Source organism: Lepisosteus oculatus, chromosome 4, assembly GCF_040954835.1.
Source record: "Lepisosteus oculatus isolate fLepOcu1 chromosome 4, fLepOcu1.hap2, whole genome shotgun sequence".
Lineage (NCBI taxonomy): Eukaryota > Metazoa > Chordata > Actinopteri > Semionotiformes > Lepisosteidae > Lepisosteus > Lepisosteus oculatus.
Genome location: NC_090699.1, coordinates 60,066,334 through 60,086,815, shown reverse-complemented (window position 1 = coordinate 60,086,815; position 20,482 = coordinate 60,066,334). Strand labels below are relative to the sequence as shown.

Below are 20,482 nucleotides of genomic sequence, written 5' to 3'. Positions count from 1 at the left end.
CAAAGAAGGTTTCACGCATCACAAATTTCTGGTATCTAACATTTACAGCAATGTCAGTCATGTGTTTAGGCAATCTTCATACTAGTGACACCATTAGCCAATAAATATAATTTTACCTAGATAAGATCCATATCTACATGTTGTTTTAATTGGTTAGTGTGTATTAGAAAAGGACATAATGTTAAATCTTTCTGTTCTGCTATATTGTGTAAAAAATATATTATTAACTGCAAATGAATTTGGCTGAAGAAGCCTATCAAATTCTGTAAAACAAGGAATAATGCTTCTGAAGGTGATATTATGAATAGCCACCAATGTTGCAGCACATTGAATAAGGACACTCAAAGATTTCCTTTTCAGTTTTATTTGTAAATGTATTTCACGTAGAACAAAGAAAAATATATACTGAATTGTTATGTTATGTACATTTGTTTACAGTTTACACTAAAAATTTACACAATCACAGACTTAAGATATGTTATTAGAAGATTTTTTTCACATAGATGTAGCTACAGTATATACAGTTTGCTTATTTACATACATTCATAGGATGTGAGAAATACCTGTTATTACAAGCATTTTATATATTAATTTCAAAATAAAATGGAATGAATGCATTGCTATACGACAGAATGTACTCATGCTTCACCATGAGTACAAATATATTGTATACTGTATATAGTATGCCAGATACATATATATGTACATATAGACCATACATTACACACAGAATTGCTGTGTTTTATTTCAGGGCCATATAGGAAAAATACAGACTATACACGTTTCATTATATCCTTAACACTCTACACCCACACATGGCATTATACAGTATAACGAGGCTGGTGTCTTTGAGACCTTTAGCACCCATGTGTTCCAGTTAGTGTTGGCATCTACAAAAACATAGCCTCGTACCAAAGATCTCACAATAGAAAAGCACTGTACAAAGGCTGATAGGTCTTCTGGTAACATGTTTTGACGACTTGAGGCAGATTTGTTTCTGTATAGATACATAATCCCACATCTGTGAAGCTGCATAATCCTAAACTCTTGAAGCCTCGGTTTTCTTTTCTTTGAAAACAAACACATTTACACTGATAGCATTTTTTTTTAAAAGCTGAACTAACACATTGGCCCCAGTCAAGGATGTCTCGGATTCCTTTGCGTTAAGGCCTGACAAATGTCCGTCATACTGTTTTCATTCCAATATCCCGGCTTCTAGAGCCAGCGACATAAAGGAAAAAAGCTATGTTTTCAAAAAATAAAAAAACAAACGAGAATATCTTTCTGTATTAATACCCAAAAGGTCTGATATATCATTTAAAATATAAAAACCAACATGTACATTTACAGTAAATAGGGTTCTTTGTTTTCAGTTTTTCAGTGCCTACCTGCCTTTTAAATGTTTCTGAGCCAGTGCAGTTAAAACTCAGATATTGATTGCCCCTAAGCTCAATTGTTTATAGTCTATAAATATAAGGATCCCTTTCCAGGTGATATGCCACTGAAAAGAAAGGCATCCAATGCACATACTAGACTAGTGTAAATCTGTTCCTACCTTGTATTTCTTCACCTTGATTTGTTTATTCATGTTTATAGTATTTTTATACACATTTTATTACATTCCATGAATTATACACAAAGCAAAGCAAATCTAGGTTAAACAATGTAAAATAAATACTTCAGCTGTTGTTGTTTTTTCCAGCAGCTATGCAAGGCTGAGACCTCCAAGGAAAACAAGGATGCTGCAGTAAGTGGAGCTGGTGGACCAGTAGGTGGCGCTCTTTATTTTGGAAAAAAATGCAAAAAAAAACACTGCCCTAGTGTGAAGAGGGAACTTCCCTAACTACTGGGACGTTAAAGATGCCATGGTATTGCTTGCAGAAGAAGGTGTGCTAACCACGTTATCCTAGCTTAATTTCATTTTGAGCTTCCAGAGTCCTGGCCTACCTAAAGTCCTCCATTAATTCCGTCAGGAAAGTCATTTCTCATATCTCCACCTGATCTGCTGTGTTCTGGGGCTGCTGGTGCTGAATGGCCGACCTAGCGTGTCTTGAGTCCTCTCCTACGTGATTTAATTACTGTGGAACACAGCTTCAAAGGCAGGCACACAAACGAAATGAATTCTTGAAACAAAGAACACTATACTCAAAAGCACGTTTTCTTAAGATTTTGAAAAGAAAAACCAAAAAAAATGTACTCTGAAACTAGCTCAGGACACAGCCTTTTGAAGTATTATCAAGTAACAGTGTTTTTGTTTTCGCTCAATAGACAATAAATTATCACAGTACCACAAAGAAAGGATTTAGTTCTCTGTCTCACTCATATGCACACACTCACGCTGTTTTCCTCTGCTTGGCTTCTGTCCACAGTAAAGCTATCGGGGTCAGTTTGTTGTGCGTACTGTCCGGCTGCTTCGGGGAAAGCGGTGGACTTTGATGTGTTTGGACAGGTGATCGCTGCGGGCGAATTTCTTCTCACAAACAGGGCACTGATAGGGCTTGACTCCAGAATGAGACCGGCGGTGTCTGGAGAGCTCATCCGACCTGGAAAACCTGATAGAAATAAGAGCAAACATTTAAATATGCCGGGCAATTCTCAAATTTTGTACACCCCAGCTCTCTATATTTATTATATTCCAATATTTCCCAGAAAATAACTGCATTAAAACTACAGAACACTAAAACTACTACAGCAAAGGATTGCAGAAAATACAGGAAAATAGTAAGTGAAGAACAGTACAAAATCTAAATACCACTAAAAAGAACAGGATTTCAATTAAACATAGTCAATAATTCACTTTTTCCTATAATTCTATTCTTCCCATGAATTAACTGCATCTACATATGCAAATCTACAGTATTTAAAGATTCACAACAAATAGACTGACTGAATCAAAAAGAAGGTGTTGGGTGAACTTTGTTTAGAAAAATAAATGACCTAAAAGGAAATTTTACTAAATTTCCAGTGACCACTCTGTCCAAATCATTTTCTATTTTGTGCTTTAAAAAAATAAAATAGGGTTGTATTCATTAAATAAAAAATGTATCCCTCCTCTGTAATTGCTATATGTGGATTAGACCATAACCCTTTACACTCAACACCTCAGGCAGTTGTACAGTACATATATCATCATCCAATTACCATCGTGGTATTTTATTGTACTGTATGCTGGACCATTACAGTTCAAAGTTGTGAAGTGAAACTTTGAAAAACTACAAATACGTGTACTGCCTAAGAAGCATATCCATTAGTCATTTGGAAGGGAGTTTATGAAATTAAATTTGAAATACCAGGTTTCGTGAATTTTCCCACAGAAATGTTACTGCATTGTATTGGTTTAAATTTGGATAATGTTGTGTTGGATAATTTAAAAAACAATCATCTGAGGTGAGGTGCTGGCAAAGCAGAATTCTTCCCAGATAAGAACAACATTAAAGCATGCACAATGCAGATGATGAGATAAGAATATATTTAAAATGTAATCAATCTAAGATGCAAGTTTTCTGTGATCCTCATAGTCCTAATTTTAATATTAAAGACTAAATGTGCACACTGCTATTTAGTGCTGCAGCGTCACAGATCCTGGGGCCCTGGGTTTAATTCTGTAAAGGGGTGACGTGTAGTTCTCTTGGTCTCAATGTTCTCTTGGTCTCTGTGTGAGTTTTCTCCTGGTTTTCCTGTGTTCTCTCACCTTCCAGAGACAAGCTGGCTAGCATAACTGGTGTCTGTAAATTGTCTCCTTGTGTGTTTGTGTCCTGCAGTGAACTGGTGACCCATGCTGGGTGTAGTCCTGCCTTTTAGCGTTTTTGGAATAGGCTCCAAAGGCTGTGGTACCAGGCACAAGTAGCTTTGGGATGGATGGTTGGATGGTTAATTTAGTGCCATAACCAACATGTCCTAATAAAGCTGAATACTAGGTTTTGATTCAGCTTATAATTCACTGGTTTTGTGCATGTTAAGCTATACACACATACCCACATAAGCACGTGTGTACGGACACACACACACCATACTGTTAATATTTTGACTGTGACTCAATTTTTACGGATTTTCCATTTGCTATTGACATTAACAAACATAACAACTTCAGAAATAGCCATGATTAAATGTAAAACAAGAAACAATAAAATACAATATTTTTAATTTAACTAGTTAAGCAGAAAAATAGATAGTATCTCTGCAATTTATACTACCAAATTACTGAACAAAGTCTGGAAAACATGGACAGCTCTTAATCCTATTATCACTACACTAACCATATGGTCATAACTGGATACTGGGATCTCAATGTGCTTTTCACTTTACCTTCCTTCCAATTGATAAATAGGAGGATTAAATTCTGCACACTGCAAAAGAGGTCTTTGAGAATGAGAGCAGGGAGTAACATTGTAATGTATTACTGAAATCAACACAGATATCTAGGTTTAGATATCTGATAAAGGTTACAATGACTGTCTGTAATGGGATGCACACACAAGGACAACTGGACACCATGGACACCAACTGACCTAGCCAGCGTGTCTTTCTGAGATGAGAAGAAACTTGATGTGGAACAGTGTTAAAACATGCAAACTGCACACAGATTGTGTCCTGGTCTAGAATCGATCCCAGGATACAAGAGTTGTGAGGCTGCAGTGCTAACTACAATGCCACCATCCCACCACACCTCCCACATGAATACAGTGATAAAAATAAAAACCTGCTTGTTAACCTGCCTAAGACTCAATAATGAAGTACTATAATGTTGCTATGAATATCTAAAAGAAACATTGGGCCACCTAATGTAGTTGCTTCCATACACTTTATCTAGAAATCTAGAATAAAATACATACTGTACTTGTACCAAGTTCAGAAAACTGTTTTTGCCCTAATTTCCTTTAGTAAACGCTGAAACAAAAATTGTTCCTGTTGTTTATTTATAAAGCTGTTCCAATATCTGGTTTAGGCATACATATTTATTTGTAGTTCACTTGGCTCCATTTCAGTTCTTGAGATACAGAAACACTTTTTCCACATCCTAGAAGTGTACCTTTCCATCGTATTTCCTCTGGCTTGAACTTGGCTATTCTTTATGAGACATCTCTTGTTACTTTCTTTACATAGGTGCTCAGTGATGTCTTTGTATCTAAGCTAAATTTCAAAATCAGGAAATATAAAGTAAATTGCTTCTGATGCTGAATGTACAAATCACACTTTTAATGGCTAAATATTGTTAATTGCTTTCTTGAGCCTTTCTCAGTAGTGAGGGTAGAACATCAATAAGAAACCCAATCCTTTTTCTCTTTTGAAGCAGATCTGCAGTGCTGGCATGCCAGCAGAGGGGTCATGGTAACTATTCACTAGGTAGTCTTTGTTAGTTACATTTGCTAGACAGTTCCTTCCAGCACAACTGTGTGCAACACTGAAATCGTTCATTCCCTCTCTCTCACCAGTCTCTGCTCCTGAGACCCATTGTGTTTTGACAAGTCTACTTTGTTTGTGGAAGATTCAGGGCTAAACAAGTATTGGTGGCATTTCTTTCTGGTACAGCCACATGTTATCAGAAGACATTTGCAGCATTAAAAAACATATATGAAATATATAAGCTCATTTTTAAATAAACAGAAATGAGACAAAAAACACAATTCCAATGAGTTCATTAAGCCCCAAAATTGCACAATTCAATCTAGATATTGTTATGTTTTAGGAGAGACATCAATTAACATTCACATTAAAAATCAGTACAGTACATGTTAAAAAAACTTCCAATCTTGAAAACAATATTAAGATATTTTTATTTACAAGTGTTGATTTGTTCCATCTGTGTTTATTATCACTTGTAAAAGACTGAAAGCATGATAAATACTGGTTGATGATTGACTGCCTATGCTTGTTAAATTAACTTGACTCAAGCACACTACAAACAATTTAACTGATCTGAATGTAGAAATGTGCTAAGATACAGGGCACCAATATGCAACAAAAAAATCAGAAACCCAGTGGTTATTGGTGTGTAATTTATTATGCATCCTACAATTTGCACTTTGGATGTACAGTAGTACTATATTTTGCCATAACTACTGTACTGTAGTTTGGCACCACTATTTAGTGAACATAAAAGGCAAACTGGGAACTAAGATACCATGACCTTAATAGGACTTTTGAAAACAGGGCAAAAGTCTTGTACTTGACACTTGACCTCAAGCAATTAGAATGCATGGGCTAGAACTGCACAATCCTCACATATCTTACTGCATACTGCGTAGCAGAAGGTCAAGAGGCCCAGCTTTGAAGAAGACTTTGAAGATATCCATTACAGACAAGCACTAAAGCCTGAGGATGAAAAAGGTAATAGCTCACATGGGTTAAAAAAAACCCTGCATATGAGATTGGAGAACACCTTTTAAATTATTTTAAATGCTAAGACTAGTTAACAAGATTTTTTTTTAATGATGATAAGATCAATGGTATTCCTAAATTCCGCACAGTATAAAAGAGGAAGGCAAGATGATTGTGACACATTTGCTGAAATATGATCATTTTCATTTTCATCCAAGACCAGACACAGCTGGGCTTTCCAGTTGGCCACAGGAGTGACACAGTTGTTTCTGACAAAGCCCATACCTACATGCACTGCTCAAGACAGTGGGGGTCACCACAGTCAGTCAGGGGCTCAATCAGGATTTGAAGTACAGTACAGCCTCTGGGCTATAAGGCCCATTCTATACTGTAAGTGCAGGCTTTTACTGGATGAGTGCTTTGTCATTGTTGTGATGGTATTCTGATTGATCTTGGTAATCCTATATAATTATAAGAAATGTAATATTGCTGTACACTACAGAATCATAGAACACTGCTCACCAGCAATCCTGCAGGCTTGCACTATATGGTAAGTGTGTTACAGTCATGCTTCTGAGAAGCTGTGAGAAAGCAATTTGGCTCATTTCCTGAAGATAACCATGGGAACGCAGAACACATCACTAGAAAAATGCAGATGGAATAGCACTGCCACTGTCTAGCATTTATTTCCATTTCCTGTACTAGAAGAAGGCTTTTATGTTTTATTCAAGGGAAATACCACTTTAATACTGTACCTTGCAACCTAATATCTTAACAGATTTTGGGAAGATACTCCCAAGTAATTAGTAGGATAAATCATCATGTGCTCAATACATCATCCTGAAATAGTTTTTAAAAATTATTTTAAAACACTGATTTTGCTAACACTTGAAGTCTACTGTGTATGGAATACAGGACCGCTCAAGTAAGCATAGTTTTCCATTGCTGTATAAGAGCACTGTACAATGTGGAATGAGCTACTATCTCCCTTTTCAAAAAATAAACCTTATCTAGTGCATCTCTGCTTCTCATAACATTCACTTCAACATGGAATATATATTTGGTTTGATTTTATTGACAAGCATAGAATTTAGCAACATTAAAGTACAGGTCACACAGGAGGAGAGCAAATTATTTGGCAACAGGTTATCATTAGCTCTTTTGGATAAAAAGTAACAACATATTGACTTACATGCAAGCCTTAAAAACATTGTGAAAAACTAAAGATAGAATTTGAAAAAATACTCCAGTTCGCTAAAAAATGGGTGACATTAATGAGACTGAGGTGCCACTTTGCTGGAACTAATTTATTTCAGATTTATTTTATAAGTTTATTCTGATAAATTACCAATCTTTCATTTCAAAGATTTCAGCAGACAGTCAAGAACCTTGACCAAAGGGTTCTTAAAGACACTCAAGTCCTGTTAAGACACTAATAGTTATGTGCAGACCTTAAGTGAGAGAAAATACTTTGAGAAAGGCCATAAAAGAACAAGCAATCAAAAAAAGGTAAAAAGATTGTGATTCTGTCCAGCACTATCTACCCTTCTGGAATTTTCTGTGATTTATATTGTCCCTCACGAGTACAGAGTGCTTCTGGAAAATTCTACTTCAGGTTTCTACCAAATGTAGTCTACTAACAAAACTGATGAAATCCACTCAATGCAGAACAAACAGGTATCCTCCTTTCTTTTGTGGCAGCACAACCTTTTCAATTTGCTGCTAACACTGTTAACCTTTCTCTTAATTCTAATAGATTAAGTGTTGTAGACTGATAAAATGATTTAACGGAACACTCCTAATTACGTACATAATATCTTGAGCAGCTGATTGAATACAACAAGTTCTACATGCAAGTGGTAACATAATGTCAGGCCATGAAAAACTGGAATGAGCCAAAAATTGTAGGTTGTTGACCTATTTTTGGTTAACATGGGACTATGAGTAAAGAAATAACTGTTATTATAATGCTAATTGTATAGAACAAGGATGACCAAATGTGTTTAGGGCTGCAATGTTTTTTTAACCTCTGAGCTCTAAGCTATTTAACCTGGTCACAGTTACCTACAGAGCTCCACAGGATTTAGTATTCCAGTAACAGGTTCTGGCCAGCCATTGCTTAGAACTATGTTGTTTTTATTTCAAGAAGACAAGTAAGAATTCTGATCAGTGAATGCACTGTATATTCAAATACTAACCTCCAGCCACAGCCAGGCCATGTACAAGCAAATGGTTTTTCTCCTGTATGCCTCCTCAGGTGAGCTTTCAAATGGCTGCTCTTGGTGTACATCTTGCTACACCCAGGGAAAGTGCATTTGTGCATTTTGATAAGATCCGCGGCTGGGTTCTTCTGAAATTTCTGGCCCATGAGGATGGTCGACTGGCTCCCATCTCCCACTCCCACTGGTTTGGCTGCGATTGGGACAGGGGCAATGCGGACAAACTTGGACGATGTGCTGAAGCTGGCGGACTGCACCACCTGGGGCACCAGCGCGAAGGTTTGCCCTTGGATGTTGACGAGAAGCTGGGCAATTTTAATGTCCGACTGGGGCTGGTGCTGTGCGGCCACAGCGGGGCTTTGCTCCTGCTTGATTTGGATAGGCTGGATTTGAAGGATTACCGGAACCCCACCATCAGCTGACACAGGCGAGTTGGCAACTTCTTCCTTTTTCACGGATTCTCTCGACTGTGCGCTTTTTGTGTCGGTGAGAGTCACGCTAGATCCTGTTTGGTCTTTGTGCTGGGCTGCAGATATGACATGGCTGCCCCCTCTGCTACCCTTGCCCTGCTCTTCAGGCTCCTGCTTTAGAACAACCTCCATGTTCTCTTCCAGGAACTCTTCAATCTCCTCTAAGGTGGGCTGGAATGTTCCCGGGTCCTTCAGGTCCGTGGAGAAGACTGGAAACTCAAATGTCTCTTCCTTCACGATCGATCGGGAATCCTTCCTGTCCCATGAGAATCCAGGAGTTGTCCCCAGGTCGATCTGGGCCAAAAGATAGTCTACAAAGCTGTCCTGGCTCTCCACACTGGAGTTACTCCCATAACTAGAGCTGAGCACCTGAGAATCCGGGCTGGAGCAAGAGCGAAAGCTGGAGGAGTCACTGAGCTCATCCTCCGAGAAGGGGGATGGGAGAAGCTGGTAGTTACTGGTATCCGTCACCATGTCAGCGAGGTAGCCCACCGAAGAGCCAGTGTGTGGGAATGTCTCCTCAGTGGGTAATAAGTGATCCACCATTCCTGGCTTCTTAGGTCTGTAGTCCTTCTCTAGGCTAACCAACAGGAGCCAGGCACTTTCCAGCAAAATGTTTTCTGACTTATCCCCAACTGTGCCTAAAGAAAGACGACAGCAATTAGCTTCAAAACAGTTTACTTCCCGTACACTTGGGAGCTGTGAATCATATGTATTAATAAATATGCTTATTGTGCAAAGATTCAGAAACTTAACTTTTAACTTAATTGATTTTTTTAAAACATATAACTTAGGCATTGTGTGTACAGGCTAGGAGAAGCTAAAAATACACACTTTGTACCTAGGCAATTAATCTCCTACGTAAATGTATATTCTTTAATAGAAAACTCATAGTTCAGTTGCACCTAATGCTGTCACATCATGGGAAAAGAGAATAAAACATAGCTGTATTCTGTGTTACTGTTCATAATTTATCTCCCATTTAAAAAGGTGCTACATCTGTAAATGTAAATGTTAATTTCCAATTATAGGACATAGGATATAACTAACAGCTATTCAGCCATAAGACGTAACCTGTGTATGATGTGGTACAGTGATTCATATCACAGAAATGAATTCATGTTTTTTACGTTTGACGTCTTACAGGTTTAGAAACAATCTTATAATCACTTTCTATAATGCCACTAACTCATTATACAGTATACTGTACTTCGGCACCTTAGTTACTGTGTCAGCTTTCATCTTGAAGGAAAAACTAGAAAATAAGCCCAACCAAAATAATTCAATACCTTTAAGAAATTGTGTAAAGCTAATTGATTTTACTCATGTGATCTCTGAAGATAATAATACTATTTATAGTAATAGCATTAACAATATGTCAAACACACCCTCTAATGTGGTTCAATGGATGCACAAAGGTGCGTGATCTCTGGACAAGGTGGTTACCTCCCAAGCATTATAATCATAAATTACATTGTAAAGATGAAAAAAGGGCAAATACTTTTAATGCGAAACTGCTGCTGAATAGGAGATTTGAAGAACAACAGTGAAGCTTTGGCAGAAAAGCTTGCGGTACAGGGGAAAAAAAATGTTGGCAGAAAACTGATCGCGTGGTCTTTTCATGGGTGAAGTTAAAAGGCACTTGAAAAAAGTAAACTTTAACGAGCCAGCCTGGAGGCGTGTTAACATGTTAATCTGCACAAACCTTTTATCTATGTGCTGTCCACGTACCACCGTTACGTGAGGTAATCTTCCATTACAACAAACACATTCGCATTTTAGGAACATATGCAGTAGTGGACGAGGTCGAAAGGGGGGTGCACGTGACTTTGGACAAGCACTTCAATCGAGCAACATTCATTTGCAAGTCCATTAATACGGGCATCGTTTCGACCTACTTCTGTACCTGAGTCCGCTTGTTTTGCTCTTGCGCTAACAGTGACGTTGGCATGATAATATCATCTTTATTAACAGCCGCGACACTCAGTAGGACAAGCAGATTGAAAATGGATCGTTACTGGTATTACTAAAAGTCATCCCAAACACGACTTCAAAATTCAAATTATCTTGAGATTGATATTTTTGACGTTCTTTTTCCCCCTCATTCGCTATTGATTCTGTACCCGCATCCATTTGCGAAGAGGTGAGTATGTTATTGAAAAGACTTCATACGGTGAGGCATTGCTCCCGAGAATTACAATCCAACAGTTCGAAGAAATGGAATGACAAATTATTTTCACTAACATGACCTTTGCCGAGGGTTTAACAACACATAAGCTCCGTGTTAACATTAGGATGTCTACCTATGTTATGCTGCCTCTTTCGGGATAATGAATGGTTCTGATTGTGTCAAGTTTCACGGATTTGCGCCTCCCTTCTTTGGCCTCAGCTCTTACATTGACCGACAGTAACCCTAGCAGAGGCACTGTCAACATTATTAGCATAACATACCGCATGTGGCATGCATGACCACCAAATGCCTTTTATAGGAGATAAAACATCTAAACTCTAAGCAAATAACTAAAATCTACAACCCTGCTCTCCCAGTGACGGTCCGATCAAGTAAAGCATAAAACGCATAGCTACATTATTCCGCACGAAACGCAATAAACTCTTCAAGTCCATTTCCAAATACAAAACTTTACATTTGCTTTAAACAGGACTGGGTCAAATATGTTTCCCTTGTGAACCGTGTCGTGGTATCACAGAACAGAACTGAGGAGGTTACTGAACGTCTTTAGTTTCCGTCCCTTAAGTATTATGAAAATGCCGAGAAAAGGCGAAAAACACCAAAGACATAAATCACCTACACACGGTGCCCATATTCAGCTTCGCGAGATTGAAACGCTTTAAAAAAACAAATAGACCATATTATTGCACCTATGAAGAAAATGATGACTTGTAATTTATCTTAAGACACGAATCGTTTATAAAACCGAGCTAATTTTACATGCACTCTTTAAAAAAAAAAACAATTTCACGAACGCATCTCCCTCGGTTTGCGCATTTTTTACTGTACCTTACAGAGAGAGAGGCTGGTGCAGACTCTCCGCTGCCAAGAATGTAAACATGTTTTCGTCAGCCACACAGCATGCAGCCCTGAGCTTGTGCAGAACTCGCTGAAGAAGGGTTTCGAGGTAAAGGCAATATTTTCATACAGTAATCCTCGCCATTCTTACCTTCGTCCGACGAGAATTCAAATCCCTTAGTCCCTAAGCGAAACTTTCCACCACCCCCCTTTTTGTAAAAAAAAAAAAGATTAAGCGCTATATAAATTTGCCCTTGAAATGGGCTTTTGCAATGGCACACAGCGCCGTCTATGACTCTTGCCTCCGAGTCTATACTGTAGTAGTACTATATTGCTATCACATGACTGCTGGTGTAGATTATAAGAGTAAAATTAGGGGTAGGCTTGTGAAGGCTCGTCCTCTTTCTGCTCCCCGATTGGCTGGACCTGAGTAGGGGCTGGGCTCAGCGTTTGGCGTCAATGGAAGTATCTGCAAACTGTTTCTCGGGCTGAAACGCTGCCAGCTCCCCACATGAATCTGGATCTTCTCCTTTCCAGGAGCTCTAAGTGGTTGATTTCTTTTTACAATACAGTTGATCAAAAAAGAATCATGACATTATCGTGGCAATACCATTGCTTCAGCTGTGTCGTCTCCTTTGAATCAAGTTCTTCATTCCATTTCAACGATTTAATTAAGAGTTGTTTTACGTAGTTTTATATTGCATTTTTGTTTAGTAATTTAATACTCACATTTCTTCTTATTATTATTCCGATCTGCACAATAACTTTGATGTGCGGAAATAAATGGAAACCTTACGCCTAGCAGAAAGAATTTAAGAGGGATGTTGACAATCGATAGGAGCAATGAACATTGCATGAAGTAGAACTACGTGTACTAGAAAGAACTGACCTAAAAATAAAAAAAATGTTAAGCAGACATTACTGCTTAAAAGTAACAAAACACGTGAAAGATTGCTTCTTTGAAAGTTCTGACGTGACTGGATTGCACACCTCTAATGTCGGCCGTATGCGTTACAATATTTTAAGGCACCTAGAGGGAGCTCACCATTGAAATCCACTGAATGAAATAAAAAAGGACGCACAGACTGACCAACCCTTAAAAGTACTGGACGTTGCTTCACTGATCTCTTTATATCGTTTCGGTTGTGTGAATGTATAACTCTTGTAATGTTCAAGACGATGCACGTACCGTAGATATACTGTATACAGCTCCAAACACAATATTAGCACCATTTAACTAAAGCAACGCTTTACTCTAGTTTCGGTTCGTAAAATGTGGGTTTACTGAACCGTTCTTGATCTTGGTATTTAGTAGTGAAATTTGTATTGGATTTCCTTATTTCAGGTTGGGGAGCAATGATCTCTGTCATACCAGACTCGTCATAGGACGAGTAGACGTGTGTATTCACAAACTGCTAAATACAATATCAAGGAAACACAAAGTATTTCAGATGGGGTGATAGCACACGTGATTAAACTCAAACCTGAAGGGCTTTACAGTATAATCAGATCTCTTTACAGCCACAGAAGAAGACGTTATGAAGCTAATCTGTCTGAAATAAAATTGCCTGAATATTAATGGAATCTACCTAGACGTACAGTAGGTAACATACAACACTTAGACTTTGTAGTCAATTATATTTTCACCACTCTCAGGGGGACTACGGTTATGAATTCAAGAGTGACAGGAGCCAGCACTAAAGAAGTAGAACGAACTTAGGGAAGACTAAAGTGATGCTTAGTATATGTACTCTTCACAGGCAAAGGGAAATAAATGCATTAACATAGAACATATTTCAACAAGTATGTGTAATTGCTGCAGTTACACTTTAAAATATGGCCAGATGTGTGAAATAAAAAGTAGAGAAAAAACTGAGTGTTTCTGGAAGATTAATAAATGATTCTGAAAGAAAAATTCAATTGCCCTTGTGATTAAGAAGTAAAGTCCTCCACCAACGTATACTGCCTGTATTAACATTATTATGAATATAAAACTAGGACTTAAATTAGAAAAATACAGAACGTAAAGAACTTGAGAAGCATGGAACAATGTGTGCTCATAATTACAAGAGACAAAACATACATATGCTGTGAATTAAAGTAACAAAAATGTTCAGCCTCAAAGAGAGAGATTGGAATGCATGCTTAAATTTTAACCAGCACAGAATTTAAAGATGCTGTAAGAGAACAGATGAAAAGTAAAAAAAAAAAAAGACTTGTTGTAAGCTCTTGTATTATAGACTTTTTAAGTTGTATTCTGCAACTGAAATTAAAAGGTAGACCAATTATTAGCCAATACATCCTCTGTAAAATGCTTATTACTCCCCAAGAATTAGAGTGTCTTAAACTGATTACAAGAATAAATAAGAAAAAAACATGCACATTACAGTTCAGTCTTATCATAGGAAAGATAAGTCTATTAATAAGTGTATATAATCATCAGTATATTAAATGGTTTCTTATTCAAAACTGAATTTATTTGCTTAGAAAAGGTGAATATATTTCTCACACAAGAGGTCTGTGATCATTAACAAAAAGATGAGAAATCTTGACTTTATGGCCTAGTCCGGTGTGTATACTGAGAGTGGGTGAATAGGAATTAAGTCTCAGTGGTGCTTCACTGTCCAAAAGCACCATAGAAAAGAGCCTTAGAAAGAAAAAGAAAGCTGTTGAAGAATTACAAGGCAAAACATTTTGTTTTTTCTTCTGCTTTTCAGTGTTATTAACCTTTACTTGTTCCTTAACAGCTAACACATACTGAAACAGCTCTCCAGTCTAACCTAGTTGAACTGTCTATATACTGTAGTATATAACACATTTTAATAGTTGTTTTGTTTTTACTGCAGATGTACAGTACACTACCCAACATTAAAATGACCTAATACGTCATAAGTAACTAAAAACTGACTCACAAAATAACACTGACAGGAATAGATGATTCTGTCTGTATTACTAATACATCTAAATATACTGAAGCTAATAATGGATACAAATTTCTACTTGAAGGAGGATGGGATTGTAATAATCCCTGACCTATCTCTGTCCCTCTGTAAGTGCAATAAAAAGTAACATTGTTGCAACAGAGTATAAGATAAATGTGTCTACATTGCTTCTTATGAAATACAGAATACAAAAATGTGGAGGAATACCAGTGATTAGAAATAAAAAAACGATTATTTTTCTTTTAAGAGGGCTAAAATAAAACTGAGAAGTATTCACCTTTGTCCCTAAATGTAGAAAGAACTAGAAACAAAGCATTAACAGACAATGTAATTTAATTTTATGCATTTTAAATTTCCTCCTGTTCAGCTGTGTGACAGCATCCAGCTTATATGTAAGCTTCTTTGACTCATATTATCTTTATCCATCGATAAATTCACTACATTACGAAGTTAGTATTTAGAGAACAGCTTGATAATACCCTGTTAGAACCTTGTCCATAAAGTTACCGAATTTCATTTACGGGATTGTTGCCCATCTGTATTACAGAATGTTAGACAGGACCAGCACAGGACCAGGATTCCTTTTCACAGAAATATTAAATTCCAGTCCTTTAAAAGCATGGTCCCGTAGGATTCAAATAGGATTTAAAGGCAATTTAAAATTCTCGTCTACCAAAACCTTTGAAAGAATTTTAATGCATGCCAATAGCAAACTGACTAATAAGTCATTAAAAATCCCACGGCTCTTTAGGGCAAAGGGAAATTACTATTATTAACTTATACTCAGAGAACAAACAAAGATGCACAAAAGCCAATAACTGAGAAATTGAAGACTTACTGTGTCTGGTGACATGGGAATGGTTAAAGCTGTCTCGCTCCTACTCATGTTTCTATGAAGCATTCCAGAGGTCCTTAACTTCTAATGCACACCAAACACAAAGGTAGTCCATCGGCTGTGACATCACATGTTTAATGCTGGTTAGAAAAGCATCGGATCTGAATACCTCTAACTATAAGTCTGTACAACAAGTAATTTTCCACTCCAGAAAGTCAAAGGCAACTGGTCTCATCAGTACAATTTGTACCCGTGTTATTACACTGCATAAAACATAATATATGAAATATCCAATAATGAGAACAACTGTACTACTGTATGTACACAATGTTCTAGAGAAATAAATATACACCCTTCACAAATAATAAAGCATGATAAGTGCCTGTTCTTATGAAAAATTATGCAACTTTTTTTCTTTTTTATTCTTGTTTAATTCCGCTAGTCCTACAATATATATACTAACATATAATGTTTCTTTATATATGTTTTGCCAGTATTAAGATTTTGTTTTCCTGCAAAACAACGGAGCAGGGATTCAGATGACAGCTCGGTTATCAAGAATGTAATTAAGACTGTAATCTCCAAAAGGAATGTTAGTGATTTAAAACAACAATTGTTAGATACAGTAGGTTTGTCACTCAAAATATATATATATAATATATATTTCTAAAATTACTCAAAACTGTTGTGCCAACCTTTACATCCGATAGCTTTTCATGATATGGTAGATTACCATGGTAAATGACATTTAGGAAAAGAAAGCATTCAATTACATTTTTCAACAAACCAAGTGCAGTAATTAAAAAAGGGATGCTACGGTCTATTTGACCCTAAAGATAGCTTCTCATTTCTGTTAATTTTTTATATAAGGTTGAGATCTAGATAGACTGTAGAGATTATTGTTTTTTATGATCATACTGAAGCTTATTTGCTTGCTTTCTTACTACAAAAGGAATGGAGGCATTGCTAAGCAAAATTTGTGCACAATGCTCTTTCCAATGTTTGTTTTTAATAAAAGGAAGTTTGCTTTTAATAACTGATAGATGTTTGCTTTGGTGTTGCTGGAAAAGGTTCAAACAGCCTATGGAAGATTAAGTCCGTGTTTATCGCACATGCTGCCCCACCCCAGACAAGTGCCTCTGGTTGACATTCATTTGCTTTGGAACAGGTAATGGTTTATTCCATGCTGGAAGACTCAATGTTTCGGCTGTGGAGCCTTCTTCAGGCCTGTAAAGGCTCCACAGCTGAAACAATGTGTCCCTTTTCCTTTCCTTTCAGCGTGGAATAAACCTTTGCAGCCTACGCATACGGATGCAGCTACCTACTTGAATTTATTCATTTGCTTTTAAGAGAGAGCGGAGGAACTTACAGTAAAATTCCAGCTGGGATCAAAACCTCCATAAAAACTTAATCCTTCCACGCATTTTCTAAGCACTTTATACAGGGTCAGGTCTGAACTTATACTGGCAAGCAACAGGCGCAAGGCAGGGATTCCAGTCCATCACAGGGCACATACAGACATGCACACACTCATATCAGGGCCAGTTTTTCTAGACGCCAATTAACTTACTAGTACTGCAGGACTGTGGAGTGTGGGAGGAGATGGGAGCACCTGGAGGAAACCCACAGGGTGCAAACACAGGGAGAACATACTGTACAACCTTGATGTAGAGAGTGCCCCAGGGCTGGAATTGAACCCAGAGCCCCAGTGCTGTGAGGCACCAATGCTGACCACTGCAACACCTGAATGTTCTTCTTAATTATAAATGTCAGAGATGTAGGAAGGGCATGCCGTGGAATGACAAGGAGAGCAGTAGAGAAACTACAAAAGGGGCAACACGGAGGTTAGCCCGGGCTCAGGGGGTCAGACAATGTTGGGGAAGTAACCTATGCCCTCAGGCCGTGGAGGAGACGACCTGGTGCTAGGCAGGTCTCAGGACATCTGTACCCTCAATGCTGAGCCAAGAGCAGAGGAAGTAAATAGTCTACACAACAAGACACACCGGAAAGACATGAATAATCACAGGGAACAAGGAACAGGACAAAGATAGAGCGCCCTCTAGGGGTACAGGGTGTGACAGCAAATATAGTACAATGTTTTTTTTATGTAATATTTCTCATTATGGATGGCTAGTCCAGGCCTTACCCCATCTTCCAAAGAAATGATTGTTAAATTAATGTAAATCTTTTCATTGTCCCTGTGTGTGTGGGAGCCATGTGATCAATTTCTCTCCCACCTAGTGTGTAGTCTTATCTTCCACCTCATATTTCTGGGATAGACTCCAAGTCACTGAGCCCTTTTCAAGAATGAATAACATCTCATAATGACTGGACACATTTCTGAATAGTTTTTAACTTCTCAGCTTTCAGCCTTCCCTTTCTGAAATGCAACAGAGACGTTCATGTGTGTTATACACATTTTTACAGGTCTTTTAAATGTAACAGATTTGTTTTTAATTCTGACTAATGTAAGTAATATAATTTAAAAGCTTACTCAGATACATTGAAATATCTTAACATTCTAAAGCATCCTGTAAAAACACTACACAAATAAGGTCAGTTTGTTTAAATTGTTTTATCCATTTATTTGTTGTTTTTAAAGAATATTTAATCAGTTCTGTGTTGCTTATTGTCCCTTTCCATCAGTTAGTTTCACTGATGGATGTCTGGGTTTTTTAGCTGTTATATAGGGCAAACATAGAAATGGCAACAGATTTTCTGTTTGAAATTCACCTAACCTCATGAAGGATTTGACATTTCTGAAAGCCCAAGGAGGATTGAGAAGTTTAAATCTTTACTGTTATTGCTGAGCTCTCAATTGTTTTATTTCCTGTCCTAAAGAAATGTCTGATGATTCAAGATTTAAGAGATTCTACATAAAGAAACTGTAGAGAGAAAGCGCAAAAATACCCACAGCTGGCAGTCTGGCACAGAATGTCTCCCACCTCCCACAAGGTGAAGCAGCCACATATTACCTAATACTGTGTTTAATTGATCGGCTGTCAGAGACTTCAGGATCTGATGAGTAAATGTGTCTTTTCTGTTCGTTTCAAACTCGGGAATTAGCAGTCTTACATGAACTAACTTAAACTTGGCCACTGTCTACTGCAGTGAAAACAATAAGACCCTAACTGTGCCACATTTAGTAGAACTTGAACTGACACTTGGGGAGGGATTTTGAAATTTCTTCAGTTAATCTTGGCTGAGAAATACAGTAGATATTGACCGTAAAGAGCAGCTTTATGTCGCTGTTTTTAATTGGAAGTACTTTTGTTTTTCATGTTTCCAGGCACTTTCCTGATATGTCTACTTAAAAACACTCCCGGCCTCTTCGTTTCTCTAATGTTCATCTGGAGGGCTGTCCTTTAACCCCCAACCACAAATTTAATATAGTTTAATCAAAAATCAAGTTGACTTTATATTAAGTCATGCGTCACTCAGGAAATGACCATTTGAGTGATTAAATAAATGAATCACACTTTTAAATCCATTTTGCAAAATGCAATGACTTGGGAGTAAAGCTTGGATCGTGCCCACAGAAGCTTTTATTAACCTGCCATCTGCTGTCCTTACTTTATATTGTGTTGTCCATTAGTGATCAAGGAAGTGGAAGTTTTTCCATTCTGTGGCTTCAACAAGGGATGGTGATTCTATTAAAATGTAGGCAACAGCACCAATGGCTTTGATTCAAACAGGCGCAATTATGATGTTAATACCAAAGCCAGATGCCCTTGTTTTTTCCATTAATTTCCAGGCCTTTAAATACTTATTCTAAGACGCACAAATGCCTGAATGGGCCAAACGTAATAGTGTTCTCTTAAACTTACAAACAAACTCGCATCAGTTTAAAGCTTCTTAAAAAGCAGTAAACAAAAAGCACAAAACATATGTATTTACATATGTACTCTGTGACATGGGGATATACTGTATAAACACACACCTAAAAAAGAATAAAGAAATTAGTAGGAAAGTAAGTAGGATTCAAAAACAGGAAGCTTTTATCCCATTATATCATAATTTAAGGAGTTATTTTTACATAACTTGAATGCACAGCGCATGGTCATGTTTATTTTTAGAACCGCCAGCAATTACATCTACATAATTTGTTACACGTTGGCGGATTTTACTTGTCATTGTGCTTACACCTCGTGAAGTACATAAAATAGACACGTGACTACATCACCATAGAAATTATTTTTCACCAAGAGATGACGTGTTGTAGCACCGTGCAAAGTGAGTGTTAGAAATTACAACTAATTTTGTTGTTTGTAGTTATTGATTTATTTACCATTTCAATGCTGTAGGGAATGAAGACAACATTGGGAGCTCAGGCTGCTTGTCACATTCAGCTTTCCTAATCAATTTCTTGTTTACACAGTGGAGATTAGGGGTGACAATTTTGAACACCTAACCAAAGGGACACCACTAGTGTGTTTTGCAACTAAGTACTTTACCTTGATTGCTTTAGCTCACCCAGTTCTACAGTATACATAGAGTTAGGTTTGCTGAGGAATGAACCAGGTTCCAATCCAGGAAGAGCCATGAACTCACAGTAGGGTTTATGCTATGGAAACTAGAATAAACTCTGGCCTGGTGATTTGAAAGACTTGCTTGTGGACAATATCACTGGAATGGAAGTATTTTCCTACAAAGAAAAAAATCAAATGTAC

At 37.5% G+C, this 20,482-nt stretch overlaps 1 protein-coding gene across 2 annotated transcripts; it reads right to left on the bottom strand.

The window, feature by feature from the left end:
- Positions 1 to 348: 348 nt before the first annotated feature.
- Positions 349 to 12,366, bottom strand: klf15 (Kruppel like factor 15). Of its 2 annotated transcripts, none has more exons than XM_006631004.3 (3): positions 12,187 to 12,366; positions 8,517 to 9,648; positions 349 to 2,552 (listed from the first exon to the last, which is right to left on the bottom strand). In XM_006631004.3, the coding sequence occupies exons 2-3, from the start codon at positions 9,551 to 9,553 to the stop codon at positions 2,384 to 2,386; spliced, it is 1,206 nt and encodes a 401-aa protein (XP_006631067.2). In that variant the 5' UTR covers positions 9,554 to 9,648; positions 12,187 to 12,366; the 3' UTR covers positions 349 to 2,383. The 2 variants fall into 2 exon arrangements, with proteins under 2 accessions (XP_006631067.2, XP_015203833.2); XM_015348347.2 differs by lacking the exon at positions 12,187 to 12,366 and adding an exon at positions 12,027 to 12,180.
- Between the last annotated feature and the right edge of the window lie 8,116 nt (positions 12,367 to 20,482).